A 19,345-nucleotide genomic window follows, 5' to 3' on the forward strand; every position below is an offset into this window, starting at 1 on the left:
ACTCCATACTATTTTCCACAGTGGCTATGCCAATCTACACCACCACCAATGGTGCACAAGGGCTCTCTTTTCTCCACATCCTCACCAGGACTTGTTATTTCTTGTCTTTTTGATAATAGCCACTCAACAGACGTGAGGTGATATCTCATTGGGTTTTGTTTGCATTTCCCTGATGATTACGACTTGAAATCTTTTCGGGTATTTGTTGGTTATCTGAATGTTCCTTTTTTTTTTTTTTTTTTTTTTTTTTTGAGTATAGTTGACACAAAATGTTACCTTAGCTTCAGGTGCACAGTACCTACTGATTTGACAAGTTTGTACATTAGGTTGTGGTCACAAGTGTAGCTACTACCTGTCCAGTACATCACTTCTCTGGAAAAGTACGTACTTAGGTTTGCCCATGTTTTAATCGGACTATTTGGGTTTTTTTCTTATTAAATTATATGAGTTCTTTATCTATTTTAGATTGTTAGCCCTTCAACAAATATATGGTTCTTCCATTACTTCCAAATACTTTCTCCCATTCAGGACGTTGCTTTTTCATTTTGTTGCTGGTTTCCTTTGCCGTGCAGAAGCTTTTTAGTTTGATGTAGTTCCACTGATTTACGTTGGTTTTTGTTAGTTTTTCCTTTCAGTATCAGATTTAAAAAAAAAATCATGAAGACCTATGCTAAGGAGCTTACTTCCTACATTTTCTTCTAGGAGTTTTATGGTTTTAAGTTCTATGTTCAAGCCTTTAATCTGTTTTGAGTTAAAATTCATGTACGGTGTTAGATAGTGGTCCAGTTTCATTCTTCCGAATGTGACTGTCCAGTCTACCCAACATATTTATTAAAGAGATTGTCCTTTCCCTACTGTATATTCTTGGCTCCTTTGTCATAAATTAATTGACCATATATATGTGGGTTTATTTCTGGGCTCTCTATTCCGTTTCATTGACAGATGGGTCTGCTTTTATGCCAATGCCATACTCGTTTGATTGCTTTATGATGTAGTTTGAAATCAGGGAGTGTAACATCTCCAGATTTGTTCTTCTTCCTCAAGATTGCTTTGGCACTGGAATATCTTTCAATTTATTTGTGTCTTCTTCAATTTATTTCATTAATGTGTTGTAGTTTTCAATATATAGGTCTTTAACCTCCTTGGTTAAATTTATTCCTATGTATTTTGTTCTTTTTGATGCAATTGTAGGTGGGATCGCTTTCCTAATTTCTCTTCCTGATAGTTTGTGGTTAGTATCAAAAAATGCAGCAGAGTTTTGTGTATTGATTTTGTATCCTGCAACTTTACCTAATTCATTTATTAGTTCTGACAGTCTTTTGATAGAATCTTTAGGGCTTTCTAGATATATGTCAGCTGCAAACAATGACAGTTTTACTTCTTCCTTTCCAATTTGGATGCCTTTTATTTCTTTTTCTTGCCTAATTTCTCTGGCTAGGACTTCCAGTACTACGTTAAATAAAAATGGTGAGCGTGGGCACCCTTGTCTTGTTCCTGATCTTCCAGCTTTTCACCACTGAGCATGATGTTAGCCGTGCGCTTGTCTCAGATGGCCTTTATTATGTTGAAGCACCTTCCCTCTAAACCCACTTTTTTGAGAATTTTTATCATAAATGGGTGTTGAATTTTGTCAAATATTTTTCCTGCATCTATTGAGATGATCATATGATTTTTATCTTTCATTTTGGTAATGTGGTACATCGTATTAACTGATTTGCAGATGTTGAGCCATCCTTGCACCCATGAAATAAACACCACTTGATCATGGTGTATGATCCTTCTAATGTGTTACTGAATTCAGTTTGCTAATACATTGTTAAGCGTTTCTGCATCTATGTTCATCAGGGGTATTGACCTGTAATTTCTTAAGACCCTTTTATCTTTTCCATTTCAGTCTTTTAGACACCCCTGGACACTAGTGCCACCCCACATGACTGTAGGGCAACTAAAACTGTCAGGATCTGGAGATTCATGTATTAAATGAGATCTTCTATGAGCAAATGCCTTTGCAAACAGTCAAACTATACACAAATATAAAGGATTAGTATTAAATACTTCTCCTTTCATTAAGATGGCATTATCCTAAGTCTTTTATTTTGCTATATCTGAATTAACCTACAAGTATTTCTGTGGCATACAGCTTCTGTGTCCTGTGCCAAACATCAACCTAACAGGGATCGAGAATATAAAATGGAGCCCCTGCTGGGAGATAAGGCTAATCAATATGAACTTGGTATAGGAAGAGCAGACTCTCCTTGCAGGCTAAAGTGGAGGGGCAGGGATGGTGACTTCTCTTAGGGGGTGTGGTGGGTTCCAAGCATCAGTGAGCTATGGAGTGAGGACTCCTGAGGGGAGTTGAAGAGAAGAAACTGATGAGAAGGCAGAAAGAGGGGAGTGAGTCATCAGAGCTAAAATAAGAACTGAAACCACAAAACTGAGAAACTTCTGGGGAACGGGAGCCCTTCCTGAATCATGTTTATATCCTCCGGATCTTGGTACTCGTGGCACACGTTTGGCACTTTCTACCTGTTTGCATACATCTGTTTACCTTTACTTGTGTGGAACGGCTAAACAGACCACGGATGGGTATTAGAGATGATGAGGTGGCGAACCATCTACTGGAACACTGGGGCTCAAGGCAAGGGAGAGGACGGGGCTGAAGACGAAGAAGAATTACACCTCTCTGTAGAGTTAACAACAAAAGTTAGAGAGAGCCTCAAAAGGGCGGGGAGGAATCAAGCATTTAAATCCATATGTTCAAGGAAAAAGGACCAAATGGAACCAGTGATAGGAACAGAAAAAAAAATAGAGAAAACAGTGAAGTGAAGGTTGGTTTCATGTGACAGAGGTCAGGGTTGGAGAAGCGTTTAAGAACAATGATGGTAAAAGCTAGTGGTTATTGAATGATTACTATGTGCCAGAAACAAAGAGCTATAAGCACATTACCCTGAAAACTAAGTGCATTATCTCATGTACCCCAAGTAATCCCATGATATAGGTACTATTTTTATCTCCTTTCATAGATCAAGTCTTTCCGGCTAAGAGAAGTTAAGTATATTGCCCAGGGTGACACAGCTAAACACATCACCAAACCAAGACTAACTCAAGTGTGCCTGGTTCCAGAGCCTCTAGAAATCTCTGCCTCTTTAAATATGAAATCAACTGTGTCAAATACAGTGGAGAGATCTAGGACACCAAGAACACACACACACCACACACACGCGCACACACACGAGTCACTGAACTTGGAACACAATGGCCATCAGAATCCATTGAGAAATAACATTTTCACTACAGCAGTGGAGGCAAAAAATAAGACGGCTGTCAGAGAGATGCAGGGAATGGATGGAAAGACAATTAAAGCAATGTGTCAGTTCACTTTTAGGCAAAACAAAACAAAACTGAGTAAGGGACCTCAGGTGCTCCTAAATCCATGACTGCTTATGTTTGCTCACATAGTAGAGCCAAGAAGAAAGCCACACTGAGGTGGCTAGCAAAACAGTTTACGGAAAGATGAACTGATGACACACATACATCCTTGCATATACATTTCACCTCTGAATGGCCACACAAGCGTTAATCTTAAAGCCTAATATTCTGAATCACGAGCAGGCCAACTATGGCCTATGGGCCAAATCTGCCGGCACCTGTTTTTATATAGGAGCTGAGAATGCTTTTTTTACTTCTGTTAACGGTTAAAAGAAATTGAAAGCAGAATAGTATTTGTCGACAAACGAAACTTACATGCAGTTCCAATCTGAGTGTCCACAAATAAAGTTCTCTTGGCATGCAGCCACACCATTAGTTTACATATCATCTGCAGCAGCTGCCTCACAACCCTGGCAAGGCGGGGCAGTTTGCAGAGACTTTATGGTCCAGGCAGCATAATATATTCAGTGCCTGGCCCTTTCCAGATAAAGGTTGCCCATCTCTGTTCTAAATCATCTCAACAGTTTTAATTTTTAATACGTATCGCGAAGGAAAGGAAATTACATACCTGGCAAAGGTGCTTTATTGGTTCTTACAGTGGGCATCTCTTTCCACGGACCTCCATTATTTTCATTCTCGGCAATCCAGGAGTCAACAGTGAGACAAAACACCTCACACGTGTCTATATTTTCAAGGCTAATTTCTCCCAGACACCACCCGGGATCCTGTCCACTGTTGTCATGTCCAATGCGTGTTTTATAGATGTCACCAATATCTTTAAGATCAATCTGCAACACAAAGGAAAAAAAGGGGAAATGAAAGTCCCCACATTTCTGATTCGATTTTTCAAATCAAAAATCCATATTCAGTTTTGAACTCACTATCTTCCCCACACATACTCCTTACTCATTTTCCTTAGAACTATTTACTTGTAACACTGTAAAATGCTGTTACGTATGGCAAAGCGTGAGCCCATTGACCATGGAGAAACCAACAGATTAAATCCAGTTAGCGTTCACGACGTCTTTTTTTTTTTAACAACTCATTGTTATTACCTTGCAAAATAAATGTTTTCTTGTGATCACTGATATACAAGACTTACTCGGTAGTTAGGCCTGAAGGAGAGAATCTATTTCTCTGGTGTCTACAAGAGATTGGATATTCCCCGTAGGGAGGGATCCTGAGGAAAAGAAACCATATATATATGCTTCTGGATTTACACCAGGGCTCACCACGTAGCCCTGAAACAGTGGTACTGGAGAGACGACAACATAGCCAACAGCGTAGGTAACATGATTAACAAGTAATTCCGCCTTATATTCCTCTGCACCTCACCAAACAACTAATTACCCGACATGGTAACTATCATCAAGTATCATCCACTGTTCAGAAGGAACAATATTTTTCTTTTCATATGAAAAAAAAAATTGATCCATTATTCTACCACATCAGTTTTCTATTGTAAACAATGACCTTCATTGCCTCTCACTCCTACGGGTCAGAAACCCAGGCACCGTGTGGCTCAACTGTGTTCTCTGCTCAGGGCCTCACGAGATGAACCCAAGGTACGGGCTGAACTAGGCTCTTCTCTGGAGACTCAGAGGAGGATTCTGCTTCTAAGCTCATCCAGGTTGGTGGCAGAATCCAGTTCCCTGTGGATTTAGAACCGAGGTTCCTCTTCCTTGACATGTAACCCTTCATCTCCAAGCCAACAAAGGACACTCTGACCCCTTGTTATGCTTGGCATCCCTGGCTTTCCATCCACTACCAGCAGGAGAAAGGTATTTGCTTTTAGGGGCTCATGCGATTTAGATTAAGCCCACCTAGATTCATCAGGCTCATCTCCCTATTGTAAGGTACTTAAGTTTCATACCATGAAACACTGTAATTAGAAACAATTTCATTTGCTTCTGGTATTCTGTCTCCCTCCACCTAACTTCTTTTCTCCCCTTTGGTATCAGTATTACCATAAACATTCACATGGCCACAGGAAGTTACTCGTCCAGAGTTTATGCAGACCTACCACATTTCTTTTTCTACTAAAATATTTTTTACTGGTAATATAATTTTGAGTTGCTGTATGGGTGATAATTGTGGTGAATAAATTCTGTCCTGCAGCCAAAAATTCCTTTTGGTCAGGACGCACAAAAGTTCAACAGACTTGAGCTAAATAACTGGGCACCTCCTATTATTTCTGGAACAAAGTGGTTGTAAAATACTCTCATGTAGAAAATCCTAATATTGGTGCTCAGTATAGATAACTAGCCTCCTACAGAGTTACAGTTGCAGATGGTGGAAAGAAGGAGAGAAAATAGAGGGCACATCTCAAAATCTGCTCAAAGGCAAATTTGTGTGGTGGCTAAAACCCTGGTTTTTGAAGTGAAATCTGGAGTTGAAAGTTCCCCTGCCCTTGCTGGTTGTGTAAATGGCAGCCAAGTATGTCCACTTTTCTAACGTCCGCATCCCCATCTGAACACTATAATAGTACAAACCTTATAAAGTCTACACTAGCACTCAGTAAGTATTAGCAGCCATTGTTTTATCAATCCGAGTTGTGTGCTAATTAGAAAATTCCTAAAGTTACCTAATGTAAAGACAAGACTAATCTAAAGACAGAGTCCAGCATTCACAGTAGGAAATTAAAATTAGTATTTGGGCATCACATATAAAATTGAAATGAATAAAGCCTATGTCTTTCCCTGATGGTAAAAATAGGTCATTGTAAACAAAAACCAAATGGTGGCGTCGTCTAGAAACTAAATCATTATTCACACACGACGTGTGCATGGGTTAGCCAATACAATCAGAACCGAATGTACCACAGTCTGGCTGGTGCTATAGATTGTTCCCAAATTACTTCTAACATGTTAGCCAAACGCATTTGGAACTCTTTGTTCTGGCTTAACGTAGTCAACCTGGGTCACCTCAACTTTAGTAAAGTTCAAATGCAATATGCCAAGAAATTATTCTTGCACGTAACTGTTTTTAGTTTTCTCCATTTAACTTCCACACTTGAAAACACACACAAAGTTATTCTATAATGTAGGATGGCTTTTCATCATACAGATGGACCCCATCATGGCTCAGTTATTCTCCAGAAAGGGAATTATGCTTAAAGTCGTTATGTGGTCACAGATTAAAATAAAAATTTTTTCAACCTGAGGACCAAAAAGGCATATGGATTGCTAGATCCAGGGTCAGAAAGAGAAAGGCAGAAGAAATATAGCCCATTCCCATCGCTGTAATGTCACATATTGAAAATCATAAAGATATCAATACACGACTACATAACCAGAACATGAAGATCTAAAAAAATGTTATCTGAAATGTCTGATTTGGGTACTTGAAAATAGATTAAGTCTCTATCGAGTTTAAGTAAGAAAATAAAGCACTTTGTATACCCACATTTTAAAAAAATTATTCTGTTTATCATACATACTACTCCCAAGAATATTTTAAACTAGACTAAGTAAATTAAGCCATTTTAAACATTTAACAAATTTGTATTACAAACACACACTGCTCTAAGCGAGCATATAAACAGGGAAAAAAACAGCTCTCGCATTCCTGTGAACCACTAATCCAATACGTTCAAAGTGAGAAATAAAGCAAGAAAAGTGTGAGATGGTTTAGTACAGGTGGGGCAGGTAGCAAGGAACCTGGACCTTGAGGAATAAGCAGCGTGTCTATGAAGGAGAGAAGACAGAAAATGGTATGAGCGAAACCAAGGAGAGTGAACGTACTGCTTGCATCTGAGATTATTGTTCCTGAAATTTTACAACTCTAGGTTTTATTCCCTCCCTTTGAACAGAGTCTAGTACCCTTCCGGGTATGCGTAGGTACTTAGCAAATGCAGATGCCATTGCCAGGAAACAGCCCAGGAGCAGCTACTTGGGCTGGAGGACAGAGCACCACACCTAAGCACACAGAGGGACGCCCCGCAAACCCAAGTACCGAGACCTCCTGGCACTGGGATCTTGAGGAAGTTCCATCTTCTCTCTCAACTTCAGTTCCCTCATTTACAAAATGGAGTAATTAAGAATCACTTTAGTGAGAGACTGCGAAGATAAAGGACGCATTAATTAGAGAAAACTTGTCAAATAAACACACACTAGGTCCTTAACAAAGAGTGGTGATCTTAGTAATTATTATTATTCTTAACGAAAGGGGGATGGAAGGAAGTAGGTGAAAAATACAGCAGGGAGAAGGCCACTAAAGTCCATATGCTTCAAACCTGCAGGCATTCTTTTCCCGTGCCTTTGACCTTCCAGCACTGAGCCGGGCAGATGGGAGAAGGAGATAAACTGAGTAAAGTCAGCCCTCTCCCCCCATCAGGTCCTCAGCAGCCAGCGGAATCCCCAGGGCTGGCTGGCATGGGATCCCTGACCACGGGGTAGGCCTAATAGATCAGGGGGCTAGTTCTCAGAAGCAGAGCATGAGAGGAAAAGCACAGAGCTTGTCATCGGAAAACCAGGCCCGAGGCTGAGCGCTCTCATGTCAGTCATTTCATATCCCCGAGTCTCAAGTTTCTCTTTGTAAAAAGAGGGCTTTTGTAAGGACCAAATTAGATAATCTTGTGAAAACACATTGTAATTCATAGACCGCCAGCCCGTGCAGGTCTCAGGACAGAGAAGAGAATTGAGAGGTGTGGAGAGGTCTCTAAAGAATAACCAGGACTCGTCCTGTACCTTGTGTTCAGACCACCCTTTTTCTTGGAGCTCCCATGATTGAAATAGTTGGGAAAATTAGGTAGTAATTTGAGGGGTACTCAAGAAAGAATTTGAGGATTATCACAAAAAAAGGCCATTTTCATTTGTCAATGAAAATGGAAATAGTCACGCAAAAAATAGCAGAAAAGATTCTCAAAGCCAAGAAATGAACTTGAATAAAATACATTCCTTTTGCAAATTGCACAATACAATGCATATCCTCCCTTTCCAAAGATGAAGGCTTTTGTACGCTAAAAGTTGTACAGCCTATTAGAGAATGTTCAGATACAGAACTTTGGAGGAATAACCTGTATTTTCTAGAAAAACAACATGACTGGGGGATCTGTGAAATAGTCATACAAAAAGTTTACGGAAAAAACATATTCCCTCTTCAGATATCTAGTGTTGGGTTTTTTTGTTTGTTTGCAGAAAAAAAATTGTAGCAAATTAAAAAAAAATTTTTCTTTGAGTAGAATTGACACAAAATGTTACATTAGTTTCAGGTGTACAACATAGTGATTCAACTCCTCTATATGTTATGCTGTGCTCACCACAAATATAGCTACCATCAGGTATCTACTTTTAGATGTAGATCTTAATGCAGACATTTTTGCATATGGAATTACTGACCAGTTGGATTTTTCTAACTTGGAGATGCTAAATCTCTTCGTGCAAACGTCAGTATTTTTTTCAATAAATGGCAAAGGAATTCTTTTTACAAAAATTCTATTCTGGAAGACAATTCCATGGCCTGCAAAGTCTGTATTCTCTGTTTAAGAACACTTCCATAGTTTGGAAAAAGCATACTGGAACACAAATTAGCTGTGTGATCGCTGAAATCCCATCTGGGGGCATTTCCCCCCCACCCCATGTCTCAATTTATACAGATATCTCATTTTACGTATTTATCGTCTTTCAAAAAGAACATTATGGCTTAAAAGCTCCGGACAGGAATGTGGAAGTGTAGACTGGAAACCTGGGCTCTAATATGTTAGAAACACTGAACATTATCAGGGTAAATTTTTAAGAGAAAGTAAGTCACACTGCTAAAAATAAACATACAAAAACCAAAAGCATAAACAACTTGTTACATTATACAACAGGAAAATAAAAACTAAGAGGCTTTTCTCCTCCGCCAGTCTTAGGCAAACGTTCCGGATGTTAATCAGTCCCAGTGCGCCCAGCAAAGAGATAGGAAGTCCTGATAGGCCCATAATTATTCATTGGCTATCATTGGCAAGTACTTTTCCAGAAGCACTGCCCTCTGGCGTTTTCTGTATGCCAATGTCATTCCCCTTGAAAGAGCTGCAAAAGAAACGTTTCCTGACTCAATGAGTAAATAATAGATTTTTTTTAAAGGGGGGAACCTTGTGTCCTAAAATGTTTAGGCTTCCTTCTGAAACCAGACAAGAGTGCCTGAATTGAAGAATGCCTTATTTTTTTATTGTTGGTGCCAGTCACAAGTCAAGTTCAAAAGCCCTGGTCTCACCAGTCTTAAAAGATTTAAAGCACCTCATTATCTCAGATGTGACCAGGTTTTCCCAGTACCCAGTCCCTGACACTGACCTCATCTTTCAGGGTAAACAGCTTCTCATACAACTGGCTACCCAGAGTCTCTAAAGATTTGGAAGCTACTAGCTCTAAGCTAATTGTGGGTACATTATGCACTCTAGTCTTAATTTCTTGAGAAAACTTCAGTATTTGGTATTTTTTGGTTGTTGACTTTATCTTCTCCACTGGACTCAACTTTGTGAGGACCTAAGCTCTCTTTTCCTTTCTGTATCCTTAGTATGTATAAGCATTTGGCATGTAAAAATGAATATAACATTTGTTGAATAAATAATTTAATTTTTGATATTTTTAAATTTTCATATGTTTCTTTCATTCTTTTTGCTATCAAAATTCTGCTGGATGAAAAAAATTGATGTTAATTTGCAAAACTATGATAATTTGCTATGACATACTCCTAGTAAATAGCCAAGCCCCAGGAACTAGAAAAAAGTTCTTAATCGTACCTCCCAGTTGTTGCTTTTTATTTACGTTTTTAATTTGTTTTAATGTTTATTTATTTTTAAGAGACAGACAGAAACAGAGCATGAGCAGGGGAGGGACAGAGAGAGAAGGAGACACAGAATCCTAAGCAGGCTCCAGGCTCTGAGCTGTCAGCAGAGTCCGACGGGGGGGCTTGAACTCACAAAGTGCAAGATCATGACCTGAGCCGAAGTCGGACACTTAACCGACTGAACCACCCAGGCGCCCCCCGCCCCCACTGTTGCTTTTTTAAAAATTTAGTAATGATATGCAATCCAATTAGTGCTGCCCAAATGAATGGGAAACAAATGGCTTTTACCTTATTATACCATCTGTATTTTTGAGAGTGAATGAATTCTGTTGGGAAACAAATGCTGTCATCTTTACAAAAAGGGTTGTGTGATTAAGGCTAAAACCATTGTCCCATACCATGGATCTTTGACTTATTCCAACACACCAGAGATTTTTTTTTTCTGGATTTTTTTCATAACTTTTGATACATCTTGGACAAATATAAACAGATTGTGGTCAGTTCTGTATTTCGGTTCCACCTTCACCAGTGCCAGAGTAGCTGACATTGACTACTACTCAGCCACAAAAAGGAAAAAAAACTACCAATACAGGCCACAACTTGGGTGGATCTCAAGGGGCACTGTGCTAAATGAAAAACAAAAGCCTAATGTAGCTGTATGATTCCAATTATATAACGTCCTCAAGATGACAAGGTAATAGAGATTGAAAACAGAACAGTGTTGGTTAGGAATGGTGCATGAGCAGCAGTGGGGTCTGGGAGTGTAAAGGGAGACCTTTGGGGGGGGATGAAATGATTCCGTGTCATGACTGTGGTGGTGGTTACGTGAATCTACACGCCTGATAAAACAACACGTAACTATCCACACGGATTGTACAAATGCTGAAATCTTGGTTTGATATTGAACTGTAACTTGTAAGATGAATCCACGGGAAGGAAAGTGGGTGCATGGGGTCTCTGTGAACTTTCTTTGCAACTTCCTGTGACTCTATAATTACATAATAATAAAAAGGTCAACAAATACGTACTTACTAGCATTTTGTTACGATGAGCAAGACCATCTAGAGGCCTCGTCTCTTAGGAGAGAAGAGAATTTGTCCACATTTATTTCTCCTCTAGGCATTTGGCTAATTTGCCATTTTTGGAGCACACAGTGACCTACTGCTTTAATTCTGATGTCAGCAGGTGAAGGCAGACCTTCTTCAGCTCAGCGTAATATCTACTTTTTCCTGGATTATTTGAATTACAATTCTCTGTATTGTTTCCTCCCTTCCCACACAGACAGAAATACATACGTTTTCGTACTTGTAAATAATACATAATTAAAATAAGTAACAAAATACTCATATATTCAATATATCTATAAGAGAAATTAAATGTGCAGTTTTAATTTTAGTATGTTTGCATCTATATAAGATATAAACAATTTGCAAAGTGTAAGAGAGTTTGAATTTACTCATAATTTAAATTAAATTGTTAATGATTCATTTTTTTTTCCAATTTCTTTCTTTTATATTCCAGGTAATAAAAACGATGCTATGAATGACATCAACATTATCCAAAATCACAGTGGATATATTGAAAAATGATTCCTGCAACCAAATATGCTACTCTCTGGGTAATTTTTTTTCTGTTGCATTTTGCAGATTGTTTACATCTTTTATTGAAGTGAATTTATTAAAATTTCACACGGCACAGGGCTTTATAGGAATCCCATTTATTAACACTCCTTTATTTATTAAAATCGGTAAATAATTAAACATACACTATTATATACACCCTTCTTTGTATTATAACTACATTTTGTGCATTTTATACCCACTTTTCTCTTTTGAATATAATTACTAATTCATAGCTGTTCACAGTCTCCACTTTTTTCAATTAACTATTATGATTATTATCACTATTATGAAGATGGTACTTGCAGCTTAGCTAGTGCAGGCCCCTTTTAAATTTGTTCTTCTGTCCTTCAGCACTGCCCTTGACATTTCTAAAGTTATCATTGGGATTCCAGACAACAAAAGGATACTCCAGACCAATTCTGGGGTGTTTTTGTTTTCGTTTGGTTCAAAGACATGGAATCAATTTCGTACGCAGGTATTCTGGTTCTTTTTAGTAGCGTGCATTTAGAGACAAAACACATTAGAGACAAAACACAGAGACAAAACACAGATGTGGGACATCTGAGAGCTTCAGGTGGTGGAAATGTGGCTGCTGTAGGGACAATTCGTGGAGACAGACCAGAAAATATGCATCTTTTTAAGGTCATGAGTTCGTACTAACATTTCCAATTGAATACATTAAGTTATGCTCCCTACCTTTCCTAGGGTCTGAAATTTTATCAACCACCGAGGCTGCCTCTGCTGATACTTTCATCCCCACAACCAACATAGGAAGTTAATATCTGTACCCCCTTTCTACAAATCAGAAGGCAGAGTTTGGGAAAGTATTAAATTGGCCTCTGTTATACAGTAAAGCAGAATATGGAATCAAATCCATAAATAATAGAATTTCTTTAAAATTTTCTTAATGTTTATTTTTGAGACAGAGAGAGAGAGAGAGACCGCGGGTGAGTGGGGGAGGGGAAGAGACAGACAGACAGACAGACAGACAGAATCTGAAACAGACTCCAGGCTCTGAGCTGTCAGCACAGAGCGGGACGCGAGGCTCGAATCCATGAACCGTGAGATCATGACCTGAGCCGAGGTCGGATGCTGAACCGACTGAGCCATCCAGGTGCCCCAATAATATAATCTGAGACGTAGAAGTCTACTGAAATTGGTGTCCATATGTTTATGTAAATTTTTTTTGTATGGTTTGGCAGCATCTATTTTTTTGGACAGACATCTACAGGGTTATCTTAGCATTCCAAAAAGCTGCTAAGGTGTGTCTGATGGGGGGGTCCCTTTCTACTGGTTTTGTGTATAATCTGAAGAGCTCTTTCATTTATATAGGATAATCTTTCCATAGCTCTATAAAGTTTGTTCCATCATTTTTTATGGCCATTATTACCTATTCTCTTGTTTCTTTTTCCAAAACACCTTGGTTTACTTTCTGTTCGTGATCCTCTCCCCCTGCCTTCTTTTCTCCATTTTCTCTCATTTCATCCTAGGGGATCGCTGCTGGCATGCCCCACACCACTGATTCAGTCGTGGGGGGTGCTATCTCACACTCGTCCAGTTTACATGTGAACTGTCACTCTACTGTTGCATTGTTTGTCTTGAAGACATTGCCGGCTCTACGTCTCATCTTGCTGTTTCCTCTTGTGGATACCTGGAGACCATGGCTTCTCTTCCTCTTGTGAGGACACCAATCTCCCAAACATGTTCTGGGCCCTGCAGTAGGGCACTGCAATGTCCTGATCCCACCGCACCCCAGCCCTCCTTCTAACCTCCAAGCTCCTGAGCACAGACTGCTCCCTGCAGGCTCCCAGCCCCATCTCCAGGGCTCTGCTCCTAAAGACTCCACCTCACAGAATGCAGTCTATCACTGCCAATTTCCTCCTACATTTTTTTTTTTGCTCGAGTCTCCTGGGATTTGCAGTATCTACCTCGTTCTGAGATCCTGGCAGAAAACATCCTATGGCTTCAAGACAAAGCAGAACAAATAGTAATTTGCCTCTCAAAGGAGTTCCCCAGGGGGGAAAACCAGTAGCTGGCTTGTCCAGTGGGTGTTCACCCTAAGACTCTGCAGGGTTACTACCCCAGGCCTCATGACCTTTCCCCGGGCAGCTGCTCTCCTGAAGCAAAGCTGAGCCTGGCATTCTGACTCAGCTCCACGTAGATGCCCTTCTGCATCAAGAGGTCTATTGCTATCCTTAGTTTTTGGTGCTGAAATGTCTCAGGGCTACTGAATCTTCATGCATTTGTGGGGAGATAGATGCCATTCTGAACAGAAAGTCTCAACCTAAATAAATCTGAGGGATTTTTATAAAATAGCATGTCTTATTGTTGATAGAAGTGAGAGGACAGGAAATCTCCTGTCAGAACAGGCCATCATTAACGTACAGCTTATTTCAGCTACAGTTTGCATTTTTGCAAAGACACTGTTTATTGAATCCATTTCACAGTTGAGGAAATTGAGCTAAAGTAGCTAGTCCAAGGTTGCACAGGAAGCATGCAAATTAAGAATGCAGGCCTCCAGCACACATTTGGTTCAAAACTGTCAGTCAAGTTCAATCCTGACCAAGGCAGCTTAAAATGACCTTGGTATAAGAAAGTGATCTCAGCAATTGTTAACACATTGCATCTTTGCAATGTTCAAAACGGTTGAGTTTTTATTTCTATGTGTTTTTTTTTTCTTATTTTATAGAGAAGCCCAGGTTGTAAGCATTTGGGTTGGTCAAGCTTTATGACAGGAAATACAAGCTCTATAAGGAACTGTCACATGTCCCAATCATGAAAAGGGTTTCATGGTTCTTTTGTGAAAATAAAATAAAATAGGCCACATAGTAATTATGACCTTTTCCGCAAGTAGAATTCTATAATACTACAACGCAAGTCTAATAAATTAAAATGAAGAGTGTATATTGGTTTTAGAGAAAAATCTTTTACTTTATGTCTGTATGAACATCTGTAGAATTAACAGATGTAATAATAAGGGTTTCTAGAGTCATTTAACAACAACCACCACCAAAATGTTTTCCTATATAAGTGAGGAAATCATTTAGAAAATTGGTTGTGACTTACTACACTTTCTCTGTAGTAAACACAGTTTTATTTTGCACACAACACGCACACATACACAGAATATACTCTATTTGTCAGAATCACTGATCTTTCTGGGTAGTTTTCAAATCCTTCTGCCATTAATAGGACACTACTCCGTGTAGTCTCATTCCCTACCACTTCCTGCCACATAAGTTCCTTTCTAGGCTGACTCTTTCCTCACCAGCTTCCAAAGGCCAGAGGTCTTGCCCTTCTACCAATCCCCTAGCCCAGCGTATGTGCCCAGTTCTCTCTTCCACCTTTCCAAGCCCTGGGCAAAATTCCAACCTGACCCCACCTTTTCCAAAAGCATTCCAACTCTAATTTGTATCAAGCTCCTTTGTTTCTGATTTCTCCCAGCTCTTAATCATTCACACATTCATTCATTCAGTCAGTCAGTCATTCAAATATGTTACTGAGAGCCTATTACATACCAGGCACTGTCCTAGGTACTCGGGAGAGACAGTAATGAATAAAATAGGGTACCAACCCTTGTAGACCTAATGGGGTGAGAGAGACAACAGACACAAATGAGAAAAAATCAACGAGGTGCTTAGTCCCCTACACAGATGAATGGGTGGCCATTCTACATAGGACGTCCAGGGAAGGCCTCTCTGAGAAAGTGATGTTCAGGCAGAGGTGCGGATGATGTAAAGATATTGGTTGGTGGCTATCAGGAGGGAAAGCATCGCATGTGGAAGGAACAGCTACCATGATCTATTAAAAGTCCTAAAGTGGGAATGAGTTGGGATTGTTCAAGCTTTGAGCAGAAAGAAGTTAAATGGGCTTTTGCAGCCAGGAGAAGCACAGAATGGGTGAAGGACAAAGAGGCAGATAGGTACCATTTGTCAGGGGTGGGACTGTAAGCAGGACATTACCTGATCTGATTTGTGGCTTAAAAAAAATTTCACTGACTGCTCTGCAAAGGAAAGACTGCACGGTTGTAAAAGAAGAAGCAAAGGGACCGTGTAAGAGACCAATGCTTCATCTGAGTGACAGAACATGGGGACCTCGACTAGGGTGTTGGAAATGGAAATGAAAAGGGATTCTGAACATATCTGGAGGTGCATTCTATTCCCCATATTTTATCTGACCACATCCTTAATTTCTTGGGCTGAAAGTCTACCTTTATATTTCCAGGTGAGACAGTATTCTCACTGAAATCCCATCATAGCTTGGTACCTGCGCCTCTCTCCTGGTTTGTGTTCACATTATCCATCTGACACAAGCAGGGAGTCTATCCCTTCATTCCTGTCTTCTTCCTGGCTTTTAATGGCCCTTAGCATTTTCCACATGTCTCTAGTTGTACAAGGCCTTAGCTTTATGAAGACATATTTTGAAAGCTCCTGCATGTCCTGAATTGCAATTCTCTGCTATTCTCGAATAAACTCCTTTGTGTGTGTGGGGAGGGGGGGAGGGAAGGAAAGAGAAGAAAGAAAAAGGAAAGCTCCTATTTGTTTCTATGTGTTCTATGCATTTTAGAATAGCTTTCAAAATTTTAGTTCATCAGCTAAATCTCTATGTAGTTACAGTGACTTTATTAAATACGCCTTTCTCTCTTTGGTATTGCTTATAATTGGAGAGTAAGGGTTTTATTTTTAAGAATCTATCTTTCTTTGTAAGTGACATCCCCCAAGGTTTCACATTTATACCTGTGAAAGACAGAGTTAAGACTCAGCAACCATTTCAAAGCTAGTAGACAAGAAATCTGTAACACGCAGACAAGGTTATGGTCAAATTAAGATATATCAGTATGCTACAGGTTCATAGCCATGTTGTATTAAAATTCCAGAAGTAATAATCCCATTAGCAGCTAAGGCAAACTGTTCATGTCTAGACATAAGTTAATCCCATTATAATAATTACCTACAACTGAGCCAAATATGAACTATTGTTCTGGAAAACATTAACATTAGCAAATAGAACTTCAAAGCAGGCATCTGTTTTTTAAATTTACAATATCAGAACTAGTATTCTTCATTCTCTCTCTCCCTCTCTCTCTCTCTCTCTCACTCACTGCCACCCATCCCTCCCCACACACATTTATATTATTGTGAAAATACTACAAGAATTAAAGGGCTGGGGAGCAGTTTGCAATGTTTAATCTAGTCTATTCATCTTGAGAATAAGAGGTCTACAAATGGACCATCCCGGTCCATGAAGAAAATTCCAGACTTCCTTGGAAATCTACTTCAATATTCACATCTTACGTTAGAAATATTGCTATCAAACTACATTGTCTGGAGTATAACAAATCAATACTGGACATATTCATAGTCTAGAATATCAAGAGTGAAATTTTATAGAGTTGGTGTGGAAATTAAATAATGGTCAATAGATTATTTTTTATTTAATTTAATAAAAGTAAAAGAAGAGAGTTTCTAATTAGTTTTTAACAGCTTTATTTGTAGTTGATATACAAAAACTGTACATATTTAATGTACATAATTTGATGGGTTTGGACATAGGCATATACCCATGAAACCATCACTAAAATCAAAGTGATAAACACGTCCATCACCTCCAAAATCCCCTTTGAAGAAGAGAGTTTTAAGGCTTGATTTTAACTTGAGAACTAGACAATAAGCTTTTCTAAACCTTTGAGACATTCAACAAATATGTCCCAGAATATTTTGAAGATAGTTCTCCCATAAACAGACTTATAAAAGAATAATTTGGCCATAAAGGAGAGAATTCTGTGGTTGTGGGTTAGGGGAGAGAGGGGTGTATATGTTTATCAAATTACCTACATTACAAAAGAAAGGCTGGCCTGTATGTGGAGTTTTTTAGGCATTATTTCCACTGTTTTTAATGGGCCCATGGGCATCACCATTTGTGATCATGGTAAACCTCTCCAATGTCCGCTTAACAAAGTAAAAATTTTACCAAATGAAAGAGGGTTAAGTAACCAGCACACCTGAGAGAGAGAGAGCTTTGAAAACACAAGAAGCAGGGCTCTTACCTCATGGGGCAAACTGGGAAACTAAATTCCACATTCATGACTCCCACCAACAGACAGAGTCCCATTACGGGGCCTAATGGCCACAGAACTTACATGGTGAGTTCTGAGCAAACACACCAGGTTTTATGTGCTAATGATCATCCATCACGCACCTTGTTCTCCATAGAGAAACCACCATCTACTACATGCTATATGGGCACCAAAGACAACACTCTGAGTGCCGTTACTCTGAGTTATTTGGGGGTTGATTTGTTTGCATTGTTGCTTTTGTTTTGTTTTGTTTGCTTTTGGTTTATTTTGAGTGCCCACTCATTCCAGGTTGGTGTCACTTAAAAGCTTTCTTCCTTCTTCGTATTCCATGAACTTCTTGGAGAATTTCATACTCCATTTTTCAGAATTACAATAATAAGAGTTTGGGGGTTTTCATTTAAAATGAATCCAGTCTTGTAATCAAAATCGAAGTCAGGATTCAAGATGTTTATCTGGTCTAATAAACCAGTGATGAGAACATGTTGAGAAAAGGAGATTGTCTGCCAAACACTTCACATATGTTATCTTAAATCCTTACAGCAACCCTAGGAGATACACAATTGTCTCCATTTTAAAAAGAGGAAACTGAGCTTCAGAGAGGTGATGTCTTTTGCCCAAAGCTCCGTGGCCCTTAAATTTCAAGCAGGAATTTTAACTCAAGATGCTTGGATTTTATAGTGCATATACTTCCCACCGCATAGCACCCCAAAACAGCTGGACAATCCTACCTCAAGAGGTGAACCTGATCCACACAGGAACACAGGACAAAACAAAACAAAGCAGAAACAGTATACCTGGTGAAACACAGGAGTAAATCAATCTTTCCTCCTTTCTTCCTTCCCCCTTCACTTCCTGTATTATCACCCCCTGTGTGGATATAGTCTGCGATTTATCAAGTAAATGTGTGCGGATGTCATATGTATGAGCACATGTGTGTGACTGTACCTCTGAGGACCAGCTCTCAAATGTTCTACAGTATTTTCCAGGGGACTAAGTAAGATTAATCATGGGTAAGAGCAAACGCATGCGTGAGAACAAACAATTAAACAATGTTACAGATGATTAAACAACAGATGATTAAATTAAAACGTCCTTTACATCTGCTGAAATGGAATGTTTTTGTCATTTTGCTCTAAGTGTAAGAGAGTGGACAGCATCCATTCCAATACCCCGGTGCTCTCCAGGCAGTGGCCTGGTTTTATCATGGCACTGTATTTCCATTTGCATTTGGAGCAAAGGTTAACCATTTCTGTAAATGCTGACGCTACACTTTGGTACAGTTAAACAGTACAGCACAGACATGGTAACACAAAAAAAATAGACTGAATGAGTACAGGAGAAGTCACTCTGACTTGAGCCGGAAGAGACTGAGCTTGTTGAGGAGTAAAGACAGAGAAGTCTTCAGGGTGCATCCAGACACTGAGTCAGCACATCCCTAACGTGTACG

The 19,345-nt window shown here is 39.3% G+C and overlaps 1 protein-coding gene across 1 annotated transcript in view; it reads right to left on the reverse strand.

Moving 5' to 3' along the window:
• LOC128312798 (polycystin-1-like) overlaps positions 1–19,345 on the reverse strand; it is a 95,064-nt gene that overhangs the window by 31,593 nt on the left and 44,126 nt on the right. Inside the window, exon 5 of the mRNA XM_053208185.1 lies at positions 3,998–4,217. Coding sequence (XP_053064160.1) covers positions 3,998–4,217 — 220 coding nt within the window. The remainder of the gene's footprint in view (positions 1–3,997; positions 4,218–19,345) is intronic.

The sequence above is a fragment of the Acinonyx jubatus genome, chromosome F2, assembly GCF_027475565.1.
Source record: "Acinonyx jubatus isolate Ajub_Pintada_27869175 chromosome F2, VMU_Ajub_asm_v1.0, whole genome shotgun sequence".
In the NCBI taxonomy this organism is placed as follows: domain Eukaryota; kingdom Metazoa; phylum Chordata; class Mammalia; order Carnivora; family Felidae; genus Acinonyx; species Acinonyx jubatus.